General features: G+C 39.9%; 1 protein-coding gene across 1 annotated transcript in view; it reads right to left on the minus strand.

The window, feature by feature from the left end:
* The window catches only part of edar (ectodysplasin A receptor), a 78,394-nt gene that overhangs the window by 47,254 nt on the left and 13,801 nt on the right, over positions 1 to 17,339 (minus strand). The window contains exons 2-3 of the mRNA XM_079822010.1: positions 6,883 to 6,959; positions 2,172 to 2,294 (exon numbers count right to left, since the gene is read on the minus strand). Of these exons, the coding sequence (XP_079678136.1) occupies positions 2,172 to 2,294; positions 6,883 to 6,951 (192 nt within the window). The 5' untranslated portion in view covers positions 6,952 to 6,959. The remainder of the gene's footprint in view (positions 1 to 2,171; positions 2,295 to 6,882; positions 6,960 to 17,339) is intronic.

The following is a 17,339-nucleotide window of genomic DNA, read 5'->3' on the forward strand; positions in this document are numbered from 1 at the left end:
AATAAAGGCTAGATGTCTTATGGCGGAGTCTCTAACGTCATCACCGGCGGCCATCTTGTCTCTGTGGCTCCTGGTGTAAGGCGAGTGATCTGAACACAAATACTCTTATCTCACTGAAATCATGACGGATTTACAAATGGTTTGGTTTCTTACAAACGTTATTAACGTGGCTATAATTATGGATGCTTGAACAAATTATGAATCATTTTTAATAAGTATGCAGTGTCATAACTACATCTCTGACGTTTATAACAAACCAAACAGTTTGAAAATCGGTAGAAAATTGAGCAAGTTATGGTTATTTAAAAAGTGCAAGCACCCATGAAAACAATGTTACGAGTGAGCGAGCTGACTGTGACAAGATGGCCGCCAGATGCGGACGTCGACCTCCATTGGCCAGCAGCGCGGACGAGACATCTAGCCTTTATTATGGATATCTATGTCCATCACGGCCTTAAATCCTCCACAATCCTTTAGACACATTTAATTCACAAAAACAAACTGCCGGAAAACAAGTCGTCCTGAGCTTGTTGAGTTTATGAAATGTAAATGAAATGTAAGACAAAAATAATGTTTTCCGACCTAAAATTGTTTTGCTGTAAATTAAACACTAAACTACCAATAACTCCGCCCACACGCTCTTCTGATTGGCTGTGATTTTGGACTGATTTGGTTGCGAGTGCGCTTGCAGAGAGACTCCGCCCACACTCTCTTCTGATTGGCTGTGATTTTGGATTGATTTGGTTGCGAGTGCAGTGCGCTTGCAGAGAGACTCCGCCCACACGCTCTTCTGATTGGCTGTGATTTTGGATTGATTTGATTGCGAGTGCAGTTCGCTTGCAGAGACTCCGCCCACACGCTCTTCTGATTGGCTGTGATTTTGGACTGATTTGGTTGCGAGTGCGCTTGCAGAGAGACTCCGCCCACACACTCTTCTGATTGGCTGTGATTTTGGACTGATTTGATTGCGAGTGCAGTGCGCTTGCAGAGAGACTCCACCCACACTCTCTTCTGATTGGCTGTGATTTTGGACTGATTTGATTGCGAGTGCAGTGCGCTTGCAGAGAGACTCCGCCCACACTCTCTTCTGATTGGCTGTGATTTTGAATTGATTTGATTGCGAGTGCAGTGCGCTTGCAGAGAGACTCCGCCCACACTCTCTTCTGATTGGCTGTGATTTTGGACTGATTTGGTTGCGAGTGCAGTGCGCTTGCAGAGAGACTCCGCCCACACTCTCTTCTGATTGGCTGTGATTTTGGATTGATTTGATTGCGAGTGCAGTGCGCTTGCAGAGAGACTCCGCCCACACTCTCTTCTGATTGGCTGTGATTTTGAATTGATTTGATTGCGAGTGCAGTGCGCTTGCAGAGAGACTCCACCCACACTCTCTTCTGATTGGCTGTGATTTTGGATTGATTTGGTTGCGAGTACAGTGTGCTTGCAGAGAGACTCCGCCCACACGCTCTTCTGATTGGCTGTGATTTTGGATTGATTTGATTGCGAGTGCAGTGTGCTTGCAGAGAGACTCCGCCCACACACTCTTCTGATTGGCTGTGATTTTGGACTGATTTGATTGCGAGTGCAGTGTGCTTGCAGAGAGACTCCGCCCACACACTCTTCTGATTGGCTGTGATTTTGGACTGATTTGATTGCGAGTGCAGTGCGCTTGCAGAGAGACTCCGCCCACACACTCTTCTGATTGGCTGTGATTTTGGATTGATTTGATTGCGAGTGCACAGCGCTTGCAGAGAGACTCCGCCCACACACTCTTCTGATTGGCTGTGATTTTGGACTGATTTGATTGCGAGTGCACAGCGCTTGCAGAGAGACTCCGCCCACACACACTTCTGATTGGCTGTGATTTTTGATTGATTTTAATCGCGTCTCGTGTCGCATCTGTTTTGGACAGGGTGTTGTGAAATTTTTAAGCTGCTTTTGGTGTCACCTATGAACTGTTTTATTGAAAAGAGCTGCATGTGGCAGATGCTTTTAACCAAAGCGACTTGTATTGCATTGAAGGTGTACAATTTATTAGTCCATGCATTCCCCGGGAATGCGAGTGTCATTGTGAAAGACTGAACGACAGCGCATTTCTGGGATGAAATTAAACCCAAATGTGCGTGTGCACGGATGTTTTTCATCCCGTGTTTATGTGAATGTGTGTTTCTCACCATGTAGGGCTCTTGTCCCGGTTGGCATTGTGGGCAGGGTTGGCAACTGCTGATTGTGTAGTTGTAAAACTCATTTTCTCCACAGCTCGTGTACTCGGCACTCACAAAAGACATGCTGGACACCTGCAAACAACACACATGCACACACACACACACACACACACAGATTTATTACTTAAGCAAACAATGCAACCTGGTTAACTTCAGACTGATTTTAATTTCTTGAGCTTTGATAATGAGCTGTGGACTGAATGACTGCTGTGATGAATTATGAATAGACCAGCTTGAGAAGTCCTAAAGTTTGAGGATTTTAAGGTTGGAGTAGGGGAGAGCGACACAACCTAACGCTTTTAGACTTTCTACGTTTGTGTAAATCCACTTGGGGTTCAGAGTATTTATTGTTTCCCACATTAATTGCACACATGTCTAGTACATTTATGTGGTTTTGTTTCATTAATACAGTGTTTACTTTTTTCTTGATTTACCCCGAAAGAATGGAAGTGAACTGTGACAACATGCCCCATAGGTGGAGTACATTATAACATGAGCAAATAACAGCTTAAAAATGTGACCTGATATAATCAAAAAAATATACAAGACAAACTAAAATATTTTGTCAACAAAATACAATCATTAACTTTTTAAAATAAAATAATGGCATTTTTTAGTCATTAAAAATATAAGCATTTTTGAGTTTGACTACAAACACATCACTAAATACAGCATAGTTCAAAACATAATAATAATGAATAATTTCTGAACATTAACTCTGTCATTATTCACCCTTGGTTTCTCAAAAGAATTCATAAAAGTATAGAATATAATGGGATATTTCTAATAGGGGCTCATTGTAACTCATCTGGGATGTAAATCTCTGCTCGTGTCTTCTGCTGTTAGATCAGCATTAAAGAACATCTCAACTGTTAAATAACAGATATAAGATTACAATAATATCGGATTTGTCTTATTTTAAATAAACACAAAGATGAAAACTAAACTTAAGTAAGAAATGTACTTTTGCTATGGTTAAATACATGTTCTGTAATATCTTCCAGAGATTTTTTTAGTTTTGCCGCAATTTTTTCTCTAAATAATGTTGATTTGGCAACTAGTAAATACTCTGAGTTTGGTCATTCTGGCATGTGTGGAAAGGGTTAAAACGTGTGTTAAAACTAACCCCGCGTAAGTCTCCGAGACAGAGAGATTGATTGCCGTGTGGTTGTTAGGGTCTCCTGTAGTGCTCATTAATTCATTAACTAACGTTAACTAACGGGACATTGTTGCATGAAGTGTTTTTAACAATAGCTGCCACAAGAATGTGAGTTTATTGAGATCTAGTTACGTCAGTGACAAGCGTATCGCGCTTCCAAACCAAATAATAGAGTGTGAAGCTCAAAGTCAGACGCATCGCTCTCAGCCGTCCTCCTCCGGTTTCATTTCCCCAAACATATATTACGTTCATTTGGATGTGAATCGAGGTGAAACAACAAGTTTGTTGTTTGTGGATTTTGGCTTTGTAACCCTCACAGGCATTTCAACACTCTCGCTCCCTCGTTTGCTTTTGCTACAAGCTGTGAATTAGCACACGGGAAGCGTTTGGCCGCTATAACTCAACACAGATCGACAAACAGATGAATCACGGCAGATTCAATGAGCTGCCAAACTCTGCGACTGAAGCAGGAATGTAATAAAATGTGTGGGCGGAGCTGGATGTTGATTGGCTCTGGCTGAATGAGATGCTTTGTGGTTAAGCTCCAGTTCACAGGATGAGTTTAATGTGTACATGCGGATCTGCTCACAATCCCTGGGCGAAACAATTAGAAATGCTCTATATTACAACAGAGTCATTCTGTGTCAAATCAACCGAATTTCGGTAACTTCTCCGGCTTCAATTTTGGATTTTGTTAATATTTTTTTCTGGTCAAAGACAAACATTAATAGTGATGAAAGCCAAAATATTAAACCTGTAGTAAATCTTCCATTTTGTAGAGGTAGGGTCAAAATGGCGATTTTTACCTGAGATTTGGAGCCGAATCACAGGGGTGTAAAAATGATTTTAGAAAGATGGCAGCATCATTATTTTATTTTCACACAGAGATTGACAGGTCTATTAGTGAAATATGTTGACTTTAGCAATCTTTGTTGCATTATATCCCAACGGTGACCGTTCAAAAATGGGAAAAAAGCACTTCTTGTGTTTCTTAGCCTCAAGTTTGCATGCCTGTAACTCAAGAAGTACTAAAGATATCTTAATATCCTTTTAAATTCTGGTTCTTAACAAACTTTTATTTTGGTATTCTCATTTTAAAGGCCCTTGATGGCTCAACCCCAGAGATATGGAGATCTTAAAGCGGCTCCATGAGTAAATCGGTCAATTGGAAACATTTTCAAATGGTCATAAACCAACTGACCCACATTTTGCTTTTGACCATTTGAAAATGTTGACAATTTTATACACTTTGCACACAGCTGACACCTTTTTCTTTTAAAGAGGAATATCTGAAGAACAAATAATGTAAAAACTAGAAATGTAGCTCTTTTTTTCTATCAACACTTTTGCTTGGCATATACCTGTCTGAGTGCAATAAATGTAATTTTTCCAAAGTTTGCATGCCTGTAACTCAAAAAGCATTCAAGATATCTTAATATCCTTCTAGATTCTCATTCTTAATAAACTTTCCTCTTGACATCTTCATTTTCAAGGCTGTATATAGTTCAGTCCCATAGATATTGGGACCCCAATGTGACTCCATGTCCAAATTGTTCAGTGATTGAAAACCAAACGTGGTTCACTTTCCCCACAGCTCATACTTATTTCATTTAAAGAGGAGTGTCTGATGAATGAATAGAGGGAAACAAGAGGGGAACATTTCTAAAAATTGCATAAAACATAACTCTAAAACAAAATCCATTGAAAATTGGTTGAGGCACATTAACATGCTCTTAAATGTGTATTTATAAGAATTTATATTTGAATCAGTTTCAGGGATATTTGGAAGATGGGATTGGGTTCATTTTAATTTTGATTGAGCCATATAGGGCCTTAAAAATTAAGATATCTAAAAAAAAAAGTTTGATAGGAACAAGAATCTAAAATGACATTAAGATATCTTTCTAACTTCTCGAATTAAAGACACTCAGAGAGGCGTGTTGTGTTCAATTGTTTCCATAGACGGAAACAAGATACATTTATAGATTCATAGTTATTTGTTCTTCAGACATTCTTATTTAAACACAGTAACTCAGAAGTTTAAAATGTTACCTACATTTGGTTCTTGACCATTGAAAACGGGTAAAATTTGGTCATGGAGTCACATTAAGGTCCCGATATCTATGGGATTGAACTATATAGGATCTTGAAAATGAAGATTTCAATAGGAAAGTTTATTAAGAATGAGAATCTAGAAGGATATTAAAAGATAAAAAAGTATCAGCTGTGTGCAAAGTGACCCACATTTGGTTTTTGACCTCTGAAAATGTGTCCAATTGACCGATTTTACTAATGGAGCCGCTTTAAAAGCTCCATATCTCTGGGATTGAGCCATCGAGGGCCTTTAAAATGGAGATAGCAAAAGAAAAGTTTGTTAAGAACCAGAATCTAAAAGGATATTAAGATATATGTAATACTTCTTGAGTTACAGGCATGCAAACTTGAGGCAAAGAAACACAAGAAGTGCTTTTTTCCCATTTTTGGTCGGTCACCGTTGGGATAAAATGCAACACAGATTGCTAAAGTCAACAGATTTCACTAATAGACCTGCCAATCTCTGTGTGAAAATAAAATAATGCTGCTGCCATCTTTCTAAAGTCATTTTTAACCCCCTGTAATTTGGCTCCAAAATCATTTTGGTGGAAATCGCCATTTTGACCCTACCTCTACAAAACAGAGATTTACTCAGTCAATATACAACCATTACATTTAATATTTCGGCTTTCAACACTATTTCTGTTTATCTTTCTACAGAAGAAATATTAACAAAATCAAACATAGTTGAGTTGGAATAACCCAACAGGCAAATCATACATCCTCAATAGTGGTGCACGTTACACAATGGATGAAGTAGTTGCATGTTTTAACACATTTCTAGCTCAAGTCATGTTTATTTATACATCTCTTTTCACAATACATATCGTTTCAGAGCGATTCACTGCAAATAAATGATTTTCCTTCTTTGATATTTGTACTAGAAAACGACACTGGTTGTGCATAGAGTAGACTTGAATATGTTCTAGATCATTAGACGTGACATCATTGTGCTTTGTAAGTCGCTCTATAGGCACTGACTGAACATCTGGGCGGCGAAGCGGCACGTTTGCAGCCTTTGGTTTCATGGTATAACGCTCTAGATGTTATGAAATGGCAGCAGTTTTCCCTTCAACAAAGGCTCAATTGACACTAAGGGCCGATTTAGTCATAATAAGCGGGATTATACAGATCTCCTCTCACTTGCAGTTAACCTGTCGTTTGAGTATCTCACAGCTCTTTGGAAGGGCATTAAAAGCCTATCATTAAGACGCTGCGCAGAGAAATTAAGTTCTGGGAAGGCAGCCAGACAGATTCGGTGTTGCAAACATGAAGGAGGTGGGCGAGCGCAGCGGAGACAGATTAACATGACGCTCAAAGACGCCTTTGTAGTCGCTTTTGGATGTTGTTTGGATTAATCGGACGGTTGTTGTCCCGGCTCGATCTGGTGGGGATGGTGGGACTTACCAGCAGAAGAGGCAGGAGGCATGATTGGGTCTGTCCTCCTTTCTGGCCCATTTTGTTGTCTTCCACCATGAGGAGGTCTGCCAAGAGAGAAAGACGTGAAAACTGATGAACTGAGGGAATTGAGCGGTTGCATTTAAACACAAACCCTGTCAGTTCAGACATCTAAACACTCTTAAATCAAGATGCATTTACTGGAGATGCAAAATGACTGAAGAACTCAAATTTGATATATTTTTAGGTAATCAGATTTTAATATCTTGTGTCATTTTGCTTCTTGAGTAAATGTATCTTGATTTAATCAATTAGCTGTAACCCTTTTTTTTGAGAAGTTATAGAGAAGATATTGCACTTCAAAAAATTTAAGTGCAAAAAAGTGCGAAAGAAAATATATATTGATAGAATAATTTGGCCCCTAGAATTGCTAGAAAATCAAAGCCATATGTCCAACCAAGTTTTTAGTTATTATTGCTAACTAAAATAATAATAATTCTGTTAATTTAAATGAATCTGCAATAAAATGAAATATTACTTGAAAAACTTAACGCAAAAATTTGAAATGTTAAAATGGCAACAAAATTATTAACTGGAAATAAAAAAAGACTAAAATAAATTTAACCTAAATTGCATTATTTAAAAATAATAATAAATTGACAACATAATGAAACTTAAATAAAAACTTTTGAAAATGGCTTTCGAATGAGACCGAATTTATGATTATTACTAAAATATGTAATTGGGAAAAAGGCAATAAATAAAGCACACCAAGACACTGATAAGAATGATTAGATATTTGTATTAAAAAGTAAGAAAATATGTTTTGCAGTGAGCACGTGTGCTTCTACACTTCTGGGGATGTCAATTTACACACATTTCCATAATCGAGCGATGTTTAAAATCAATCAATTGATTAATCTTCAACACAAAATAGATGTCGCTCTGGGACCATTTTGGGGATTTCCGCCTGGATTTTGCCTAAATTGAAAAGCTTCACATGCCCATATACATTTAGAGCTGCACAATTAATCGAATTTGTGAACATGATTACAATTACGGATGCCAAAATTATGTAAACGTTCAATAAAATGTAATGGCAATTACGGAAAAAAAAGTCGACTTATATTATTCTGTGTACTTAATATGTGTTTTTATTTTTTTCTTTCTACAGGTTATCTTAAGTTTTTTCCCCATTGTTTTTATTTTTATTTTTATAATACCATGCATATTTTTACTTTTTTATTTATTTAAAGAAACCAAACCAATGTATATTTGACTTTTGAGGCTTGATGCTATAGAATAATCGCAATTACAATTTCAAGGGAATAATCGACAATTATGATTTATGTCATAATTGTGCAGCCCTACATACAGTGTCTCTAAATACACAATACTGGTGTCATTTTACCAGCTTTTAAATTCGTTGACATATTAGAAGTGCTCTATTTAAATTTTAATAGTGAGAAAAAAAAGTGGTCTGTAAAATCATCGTACATAACAGATACACTTGTGCCATATTTCGTTAAAAAAAGGTCTTGTTTTGGTTTGTAACTTCGTGAAACATTAGTAAATCATATCTTTATTTATAGCAGGCAGTCTCGAACGAGCCCATACATTACATAAAGTGTAAATGGCAGAAAATGATCAGTACTTTTTTCCATTTTTCTACAGATTTATCATAGGACTGTAGTCCATGTGTGTATTAGTTTAGCAGTTTTGAACTGCATTACTGAAAGCAAACACAGTTGTTGTGATGTGATTTATGACCTCTTAATGATACATCTTATGAGGAACTAAATAAAAACATCCATCAGAGCGACGGTGATTAAATATGAGACAAACAACAGATGACACACACACACACACACACACTGCGTACAAGGATGCTCTTCCTCAGAGTTTCTGTCTTGTTTTACAGCAAAAATATCGAAACATTGCCTTAACTGTCACCGTCCCGCTGGTGATCTTTTTTTGATCGCCTTTTTTCCATATCATATATTTGAGTAATTATCATAAATTAGGTATCATTTGAAAGCTTACGAACTCAAAATTCATCCTGGGTAAACTGTTTTGAAATCAGACGTTGTGTTACCATGGAAACGGTACTCTAAATTCTTCTACCGGGCTCCTCCCCCTAGCGGGCGGTGTCATGTTTCATATTACAAAATGTATTTTTAACTACTTTATAATCAAAATCTTTTCTAATCTTGACAAAACACATATCGTCGGAAAGGTCTGAGTCTCAAGGGTCCATATTTGGTGACTGTTTTGTAATGGAAGTGATATTTGGACAGAAATTTACAGGAAAATGTAAAAAAAAAAACTATCAATGGAATGTGACACCCGGTGGCTATTTGTGGTACAGCGCCTAAACAAAATCTCATGGGGACTTCAATTTTTGTGATATCAACTTCAAATTTGGAACACAACTTGGTTAGACATATGGCTTTGATTTTATAGTAAAACATTTTTTGTAAAAATATCTATTTTATATAAAATAAAAATATTGATATTAAATTTAACTTTTTCATACTTTCATATTTTGAAATGCTTTCACTTCAGCAATAATCTGCTGAGTGTCTTCTTTAAAACAAGACCATTCTTGAATTACAGCCCTTTAAGTTTGGATAGTGCATTTTCATGACTATTCTCAAAAAGGGGGGTGACAGTTAAGGGGTTTTAAATCAAGATGCACGGAGAAGCAAAATGACTGTAGATATTGGAAAATGTAGTCATGTGTTCTTATTTGAAGCATAAATGAAACGTTTTGTTTTGGTTTGTGCTGTTAAAGGTCGAGACCCGCTGCTGTAATGCATGACAGTCGGCCGTTCATTGCACTAATGCCTCATGGTTTGGTGAACCTGAGACGTTTACGGTGTGTTATAGGGGCGCTGCTGTCATCTGAACTCACCCGCATCAACTCAAACGCTTCGCTTTTACTCACTTCAGCCCCCATGTGGGAGAGCAGGAGGAGATACACACACACACACACACACACACACACACACACAAAGAGAGGCAGATTCAGCTCCACACTGATAAAATCACGTGTGTAGAGTTTACTTGAGATAACAAAGACACACACTGCATTGTTATCAATATCAGCGGAAAACTGATTATATATCATACGGGTTTAGTGAGGATAGACACAGTGCTGCTGTAACGGTGTGTCAATTCTACACCAGTGGTATTTTTAACTAAATTTATATCTAAGAACAGCAGAGTAGACCAATCACAACAGACTGGGTCAATTGACCAATCAGAGCAGAGTAGATCAATCACAACAGACTGGGTCAATTGACCAATCAGAGCAGAGTAGATCAATCACAACAGACTGGGTCAATTGACCAATCAGAGCAGAGTAGATCACTCACAACAGACTGAGCCATCTGGCCAATCAGAGCAGAGTAGATCAATCACAACAGACTGGGTCGTCTGACCAATCAGAGCAGAGTAGATCAATCTCAACAGACTGTGTCAATTGACCAATCAGAGCAGAGTAGATCAATCACAAAAGACTGGGCCGTCTGACCAATCAGAGCAGAGTAGACCAATCACAACAGACTGGGCCGTCTGACCAATCAGAGCAGAGTAGATCTATCACAACAGACTGGGTCAATTGACCAATCAGAGCAGAGTAGATCAATCACAACAGACTGGGTCAATTGACCAATCAGAGCAGAGTAGATCAATCACAACAGACTGGGTCAATTGACCAATCAGAGCAGAGTAGATCAATCACAACAGACTGGGCCGTCTGACCAATCAGAGCAGAGTAGATCAATCACAACAGACTGGGTCGTCTGACCAATCAGAGCAGAGTAGATCAATCACAACAGACTGGGTCAATTGACCAATCAGAGCAGAGTAGATCAATCACAACAGACTGGGCCGTCTGACCAATCAGAGCAGAGTAGATCACTCACAACAGACTGGGTCGTCTGACCAATCAGAGCAGAGTAGATCAATCACAACAGACTGGGTCATCTGACCAATCAGAGCAGAGTAGATCAATCACAACAGACTGGGCCATCTGACCAATCAGAGCAGAGTAGATCAATCACAACAGACTGGGTCGTCTGACCAATCAGAGCAGAGTAGATCACTCACAACAGACTGGGCCATCTGGCCAATCAGAGCAGAGTAGATCAATCACAACAGACTGGGCCGTCTGGCCAATCAGAGCAGAGTAGATCAATCACAACAGACTGGGTCATCTGGCCAATCAGAGCAGAGTAGATCAATCACAACAGACTGGGCCATCTGACCAATCAGAGCAGAGTAGATCAATCACAACAGACTGGGCCATCTGGCCAATCAGAGCAAAGTAGATCAATCACAACAGACTGGGCCGTCTGGCCAATCAGAGCAGGCTCTCAGAAAGGAGGGATTTGAAGAGACATGTAAACCTGTAGGAGACTCCCAAAACAAAATGAGGAATCTTTAAAATAGCATAATAAGGGCACTAAAAACAAATAAAAAATGCATTTTATTCAAATTACTTGAAATAAAAGCAGAATAAATGTGGAATATTTGCTGTAACCGCACGAGGCACTTTCCTCTGATGAGCACAAAACAACCGGCGCTCGTCTGCTACGCCTTCATCACGGAGAGAAGATCACGCTATTCCTGCAGGAAACCACTGTGCCCCTGAACCCCTCGGCTCATTATCTGACAAAACGAACACACACACACACACACACACACACGCCCAAGACGCTTTCATCAGAATCCAGATCCAGCGCTTCTCTCTCCACACGCCGGGCTGGAATGCACCTCGCTCCAAACACAAGCGCGCTCACCAAAGCTGCCCGGACTTGCCTCTGTTTGAAAGCCGACCGCAGACTCGCCGCCCCGGGTTATTAATCTTATAACGACCACATAATCTAAGATAAATACACAGAGTATCATTATCCTTATCATTAACTGCCCTGAAATATCTGTTCCTAGGGGAAGGGGGAAGGCGAGGATATTATTACGTCCAAAACGCCTCGCTCATTTCCCATCTAATGTTCTTAGAAACCGTTATTTCTGAATGTTCTCTAAGATGAACGTCCAACTAAAGTAAAAAGGTCCATGAATGATGTAAATCCATCAAAGACCTGCCCAGCAGACAAATCTATATATTGATACCATTCCCATTAAAGCTACACTATGTAACTTTTCCGTCCGCTAGAGGTCGCCTGTTCAAAACAAAGGTGTAGTTTGATGGTGTCACATTTGAGCACAGAATCTTGGGACATGTGGGACTTTTATTATGACAGTCGCCTCATGAGCAGCGGGACTTTTATTATGACAGTCGCCTCATGAGCAGCGGGACTTTTATTATGGCACAGTCACCTCGCGAGCAGCAGGACTTTTATTATGACAGTCGCCTCATGAGCAGCGGGACTTTTATTATGGCACAGTCACCTCGCGAGCAGCAGGACTTTTATTATGACACAGTCACCTCACGAGCAGCTGGACTTTTATTATGGCACAGTCGCCTCGCGAGCAGCAGGACTTTTATTATGACACAGTCACCTCACGAGCAGCTGGACTTTTATTATGACACAGTCGCCTCGCGAGCAGCAGGACCATTATTATGACACAGTCGCCTCGCGAGCAGCAGGACCATTATTATGACACAGTCGCCTCGCGAGCAGCAGGACTTTTATTATGGCACAGTCGCCTCGCGAGCAGCAGGACTTTTATTATGACACAGTCGCCTCGCGAGCAGCAGGACCATTATTATGGCACAGTCACCTCACGAGCAGCGGGACTTTTATTATGGCACAGTCGCCTCGCGAGCAGCAGGACTTTTATTATGCCACAGTCGCCTCGCGAGCAGCAGGACCATTATTATGGCACAGTCACCTCACGAGCAGCGGGACTTTTATTATGCCACAGTCGCCTCGCGAGCAGCAGGACCATTATTATGTCACAGTCGCCTCGTGAGCAGCAGGACTTTTATTATGCCACAGTCACCTCACGAGCAGTTGGACTTTTATTATGACACAGTCGCCTCGCGAGCAGCAGGACTTTTATTATGACACAGTCGTCTTGTGAGCAGCGGGACTTTTATTATGCCACAGTCGCCTCGCAAGCAGCTGGACTTTTATTATGGCACAGTTGCCTCGCGAGCAGCGGGACTTTTATTATGACACAGTCGCCTCGCGAGCAGCGGGACTTTTATTATGCCACAGTCGCCTTGTGAGCAGCGGGACTTATTATGGCACAGTCGCCTCGTGAGCAGCGGGACTTTTATTATGGCACAGTCGCCTCGCGAGCAGCGGGACTTTTATTATGGCAGTCGCCTCGTGAGCAGCGGGACTTTTATTATGCCACAGTCGCCTCACGAGCAGCGGGACTTTTATTATGCCACAGTCGCCTCGTGAGCAGCTGGACTTTTATGCCACAGTCGCCTCGCGTGCAGCTGGACTTTTATTATGCCACAGTCGCCTCGCGTGCAGCTGGACTTTTATTATTATGTTTATGTACAAACTGTGTATTTACAATGTTAAAGGAACACGCCAAATTTTTGTGACTTTATCTTATTCCCCGTATCCCCCAGAGTTAGATAAGTCCATACACACCATTCTCATCTCCGTGCTATAACTCTGTCTGACGCACCCACCGCTAGCCTAGCTTAGCACAAAGACTGGACATAAATGGCTCCAGCTAGCCTAGCTTAGCACAAAGACTGGACATAAATGGCTCCAGCTAGCCTAGCTTAGCACAAAGACTGGATGTAACTGGCTCCAGCTAGCCTACTGCTCAATAACAGACAAAATAACGCCAACATTTTCCTATTTACATGTTGTGTTGTGTGTAGTTTCATCGTGTACTAAGGCCGACGGAAAATGAAAAGTTGTGATTTTCTAGGCCGGTATGGCAGGAACTATACTCTCATTTCTGAGTAATAATCAAGAGCTGTGAGCCGTCCCATGAGTGCAGCGGCGGAATGATATTACACAGCGCCTGAAAATAGGCTAACTTCGGTCAACATAACAAACATGACAATCTGCTTACACAGAGAGCATGCTGGGACTATTTTCAGGCGCTGTGTAATATCATTGCGCCGCTGCACTCATGGTATTGAGCAGTAGGCTAGCTGGAGCCATTTACCTCCAGTCTTTGTGCTAAACTAGGCTAGCTGGAGCCATTTACCTTCAGTCTTTGTGCTAAACTAGGCTAGCTGGAGCCGTTTACCTTCAGTCTTTGTGCTAAGCTAGGCTAGCTGGAGCCATTTACCTCCAGTCTTTGTGCTAAGCTAGGCTAGCTGGAGCCATTTACCTCCAGTCTTTGTGCTAAGCTAGGCTAGCTGGAGCCATTTACCTCCAGTCTTTGTGCTAAGCTAGGCTAGCTGGAGCCATTTACCTCCAGTCTTTGTGCTAAGCTAGGCTAGCTGGAGCCATTTACCTCCAGTCTTTGTGCTAAGCTAGGCTAGTGGTGGGTGCGTCAGACAGAGTTATAGCACGGAGATGAGAATGGTGTGTATGGACTTATCTAACTCTGGGGGATACAGCGAATAAGCTAAAGTCCACAAAAGTTGACGTGTTCCCTTAAATTGGTTGACAACAAAAAAATATTCCTATTAGGAATAAACTGCCTGGTTTTTGAACTGTGCAGAGCTGCAGCTGAATAGTTAGGCCAACTTTGCTACTGTATTTTAATGTTGGTCATTATGGTGGTCAGGGTTGCCAAATCTCACGCATTTGGCTTTCAGACTCTCACTCTCCCAACTTAATCTCAACTCACAAAGTCTAAGCTTTTAATTTTTTTCAAAGTTTTAATGCGAAATTCAAACAATAAACAGCGTTTTGGCGCTAATGTGGCACAACAGTTAAAGCCAGAGGCGTTGAAAAACAGAGTCGCGACATGACATTGATTATTACGTCAACCATATTTACAGGATCGTTTTATAATGAAGAGTGATGGAGATGCAACATCGTTAATATTAATGTTAATGTTTTTCTTGTATTTAGCCCTCATTACTAATTTGTCACACTCATACTCATTAGTGGTCAAATGTGACCATACACCTTAACTATTTTTCAATTAAATAAATGTTCTATATTTTAGTTCAATAATATTTATTGAAAATTTTGAGGAGATCTTTTGGTACTAAATACTATTTGTGCAATAATTATGGTCCATTAATGACAACTTAAAATATTTGTATTCTAATATTTTTCTTATGTATATTACAATTAGTGTAGTAATTAAGGTTAAAATAGAGAATTCCGAGAATTAGAGTCATCTTGTGGCTGGAAAAATAATAATTTTCATTTGTAAAGCCATTACGCACTGGTGCCTGTATGGCTCTTTAATACATATACATGTATCTAATCTAGTTGCTCAAAAAAGTATTGCAGTTTTGCATTTTCATAAATATTTAGATATGATCAAACACTAGATTTCTTTAAATGTGAAATTTTAAAACGTTAATAACTTACATCCTAATATTTTTAATGATACTCATATAAGCACACACAAGTGAATATTAATGAATGCGAGCACATCTAATTAAACCCAAGAAACGTTGAAAATAGTGCTAAGGCAAACTTATGTTTCCTTATAAGTACAGTAGGCTATACACATATGAATTGATACTGAATCAAGATCGAAATCAAAATTGTGGTGGTGCTTGGTATAAAAAGTTTGAGAACCAATGATCTATGCTAAGCTATGCTAGAAAATCACAACTTTTAATTTTCCGTCGATCTTAGTGCACGATGTAACTACAGAAGAGTCAAGCTTTAAATAGGAGAAATATGGAAACTCTTTGGCTATTTTTGAGCGAGATGCTAACGGTCTAATCAGATTCAATGATCTATGCTAAGCTATGCTAACAGTGCAGACCCGGAGATCGGCTGAATGGATTCAAAAACGGTAAAACTCAACTGTTCAACTCTAGAGGAGACGGAAAATGAGCCTATTTTCAAAAAAAGTTCCTTTAATACACAAGAGTTTCTGAAAAATCTCGGAACGTTCAAAACATTTAAAAAATGTTTCTTGGCTATTCAAACGTTAAAGCTACACTGTGTGACTTTTTTAGTTTATTCTTAGCTAAAAACACTTAGTTCTTTCAAAAATATATGTGCTCATTAATGTATATTTACTTCTTTCAAGTAATAAAGTATTCTCGTAAGTTTATAATATGCCATTGTAAATACATACGGGTGAGGGTTTGAATTCGGGTCGCCATGTTGATCCTCCATCTTGAAAGTACATTAGCCTAAGAGGGACATACCCGTAAATTCAAGCTTCGCCTTTGGCGTTTTAACACTGGATGGCACCGTGACGAATGTGGACGAGGTCCCATGTTAATCTTGGACTAAATCGGCCACCGTAGGAGTTAAAACAAAATCGGAATTGAGAGGAACAGAAACTAATATTCACTGGATGGTCATATACATGTTCACCACTAGATGGAGGAAAATATCACACAGTGTAGCTTTAAGGGAACGTTTAATTTTTTTTTTTAATTCTCTGAACTTTCCGAAACAAGTTGTAGCTAACATTTAAAAAACTGTCAGATGAACGCCCAACTAAAACAAAAAGTTCCTTGAATGATAGTTTCGCAAAATGTTAAACATTTATACATCAAAGATGAACACTTTCATGATTAACACAGCATTACTGGACAAACATTGCTTGCTTGAGAGCGTTCCCTGTGTTGCACTGAACTGACTGCACTTAAGTGTAATAAGTGAAGATGAATGACGGGTTTCTGTGAGGTCTGTGAGGCTGAACACACACACACACACACACACACACACACACACACACACACACACACACACACACACACACACACACACACACACACACACACACACACACACACACACACACACACTCAGAGCTGTAATGTCAACAGAGACTCTCATGGGAGTCTGCGAGGGAAAGCCCCATCCCTCAGAAGTGAAGCACAGAGGCTTATCGTTCCCGCTGGTTATATCAAAACGGAAGCGCGGAAGGAATCGTCTCAGTTGAGCTTCAACTTTGAGCTTTCCAACTCTTCACACACACACACACACACACACACACACACACACACACACACACACGAGTGAGAACATCTTCAGGTCAACACCACACCAACACAGGTTAGTCTCTCATCCCGACTAAAGGCGGGAATACACTACATCACACACTAAAGGCACAGTATGTAACATTTCACCACTAGAGGTCTCTTATTCAAAACAAAGGCGTGTCTTGACTCTTGATTGGGCGGAGCTTTTATTCTGCTGCAGACGAGCGATGTGTGTGTGTGTGTGTGTGTGGTAACGCAGCGCTGTTTGATCATAACACACACATGTGAGTGTGTTAAAGTGATGTTATAATGTTCACACTGCAGTGAGCGAGATCATATTAGGCGGTAAATCAACAACAGCAGATTTACACAATCAGACTAACTGTGTTGAGCTGGAGAACAATCATCAGATTCTGTCCATCAATGATCCAAACAGTGTCTA

Source organism: Gobio gobio (genome assembly GCF_949357685.1).
Source record: "Gobio gobio genome assembly, chromosome: 7".
NCBI lineage: Eukaryota > Metazoa > Chordata > Actinopteri > Cypriniformes > Gobionidae > Gobio > Gobio gobio.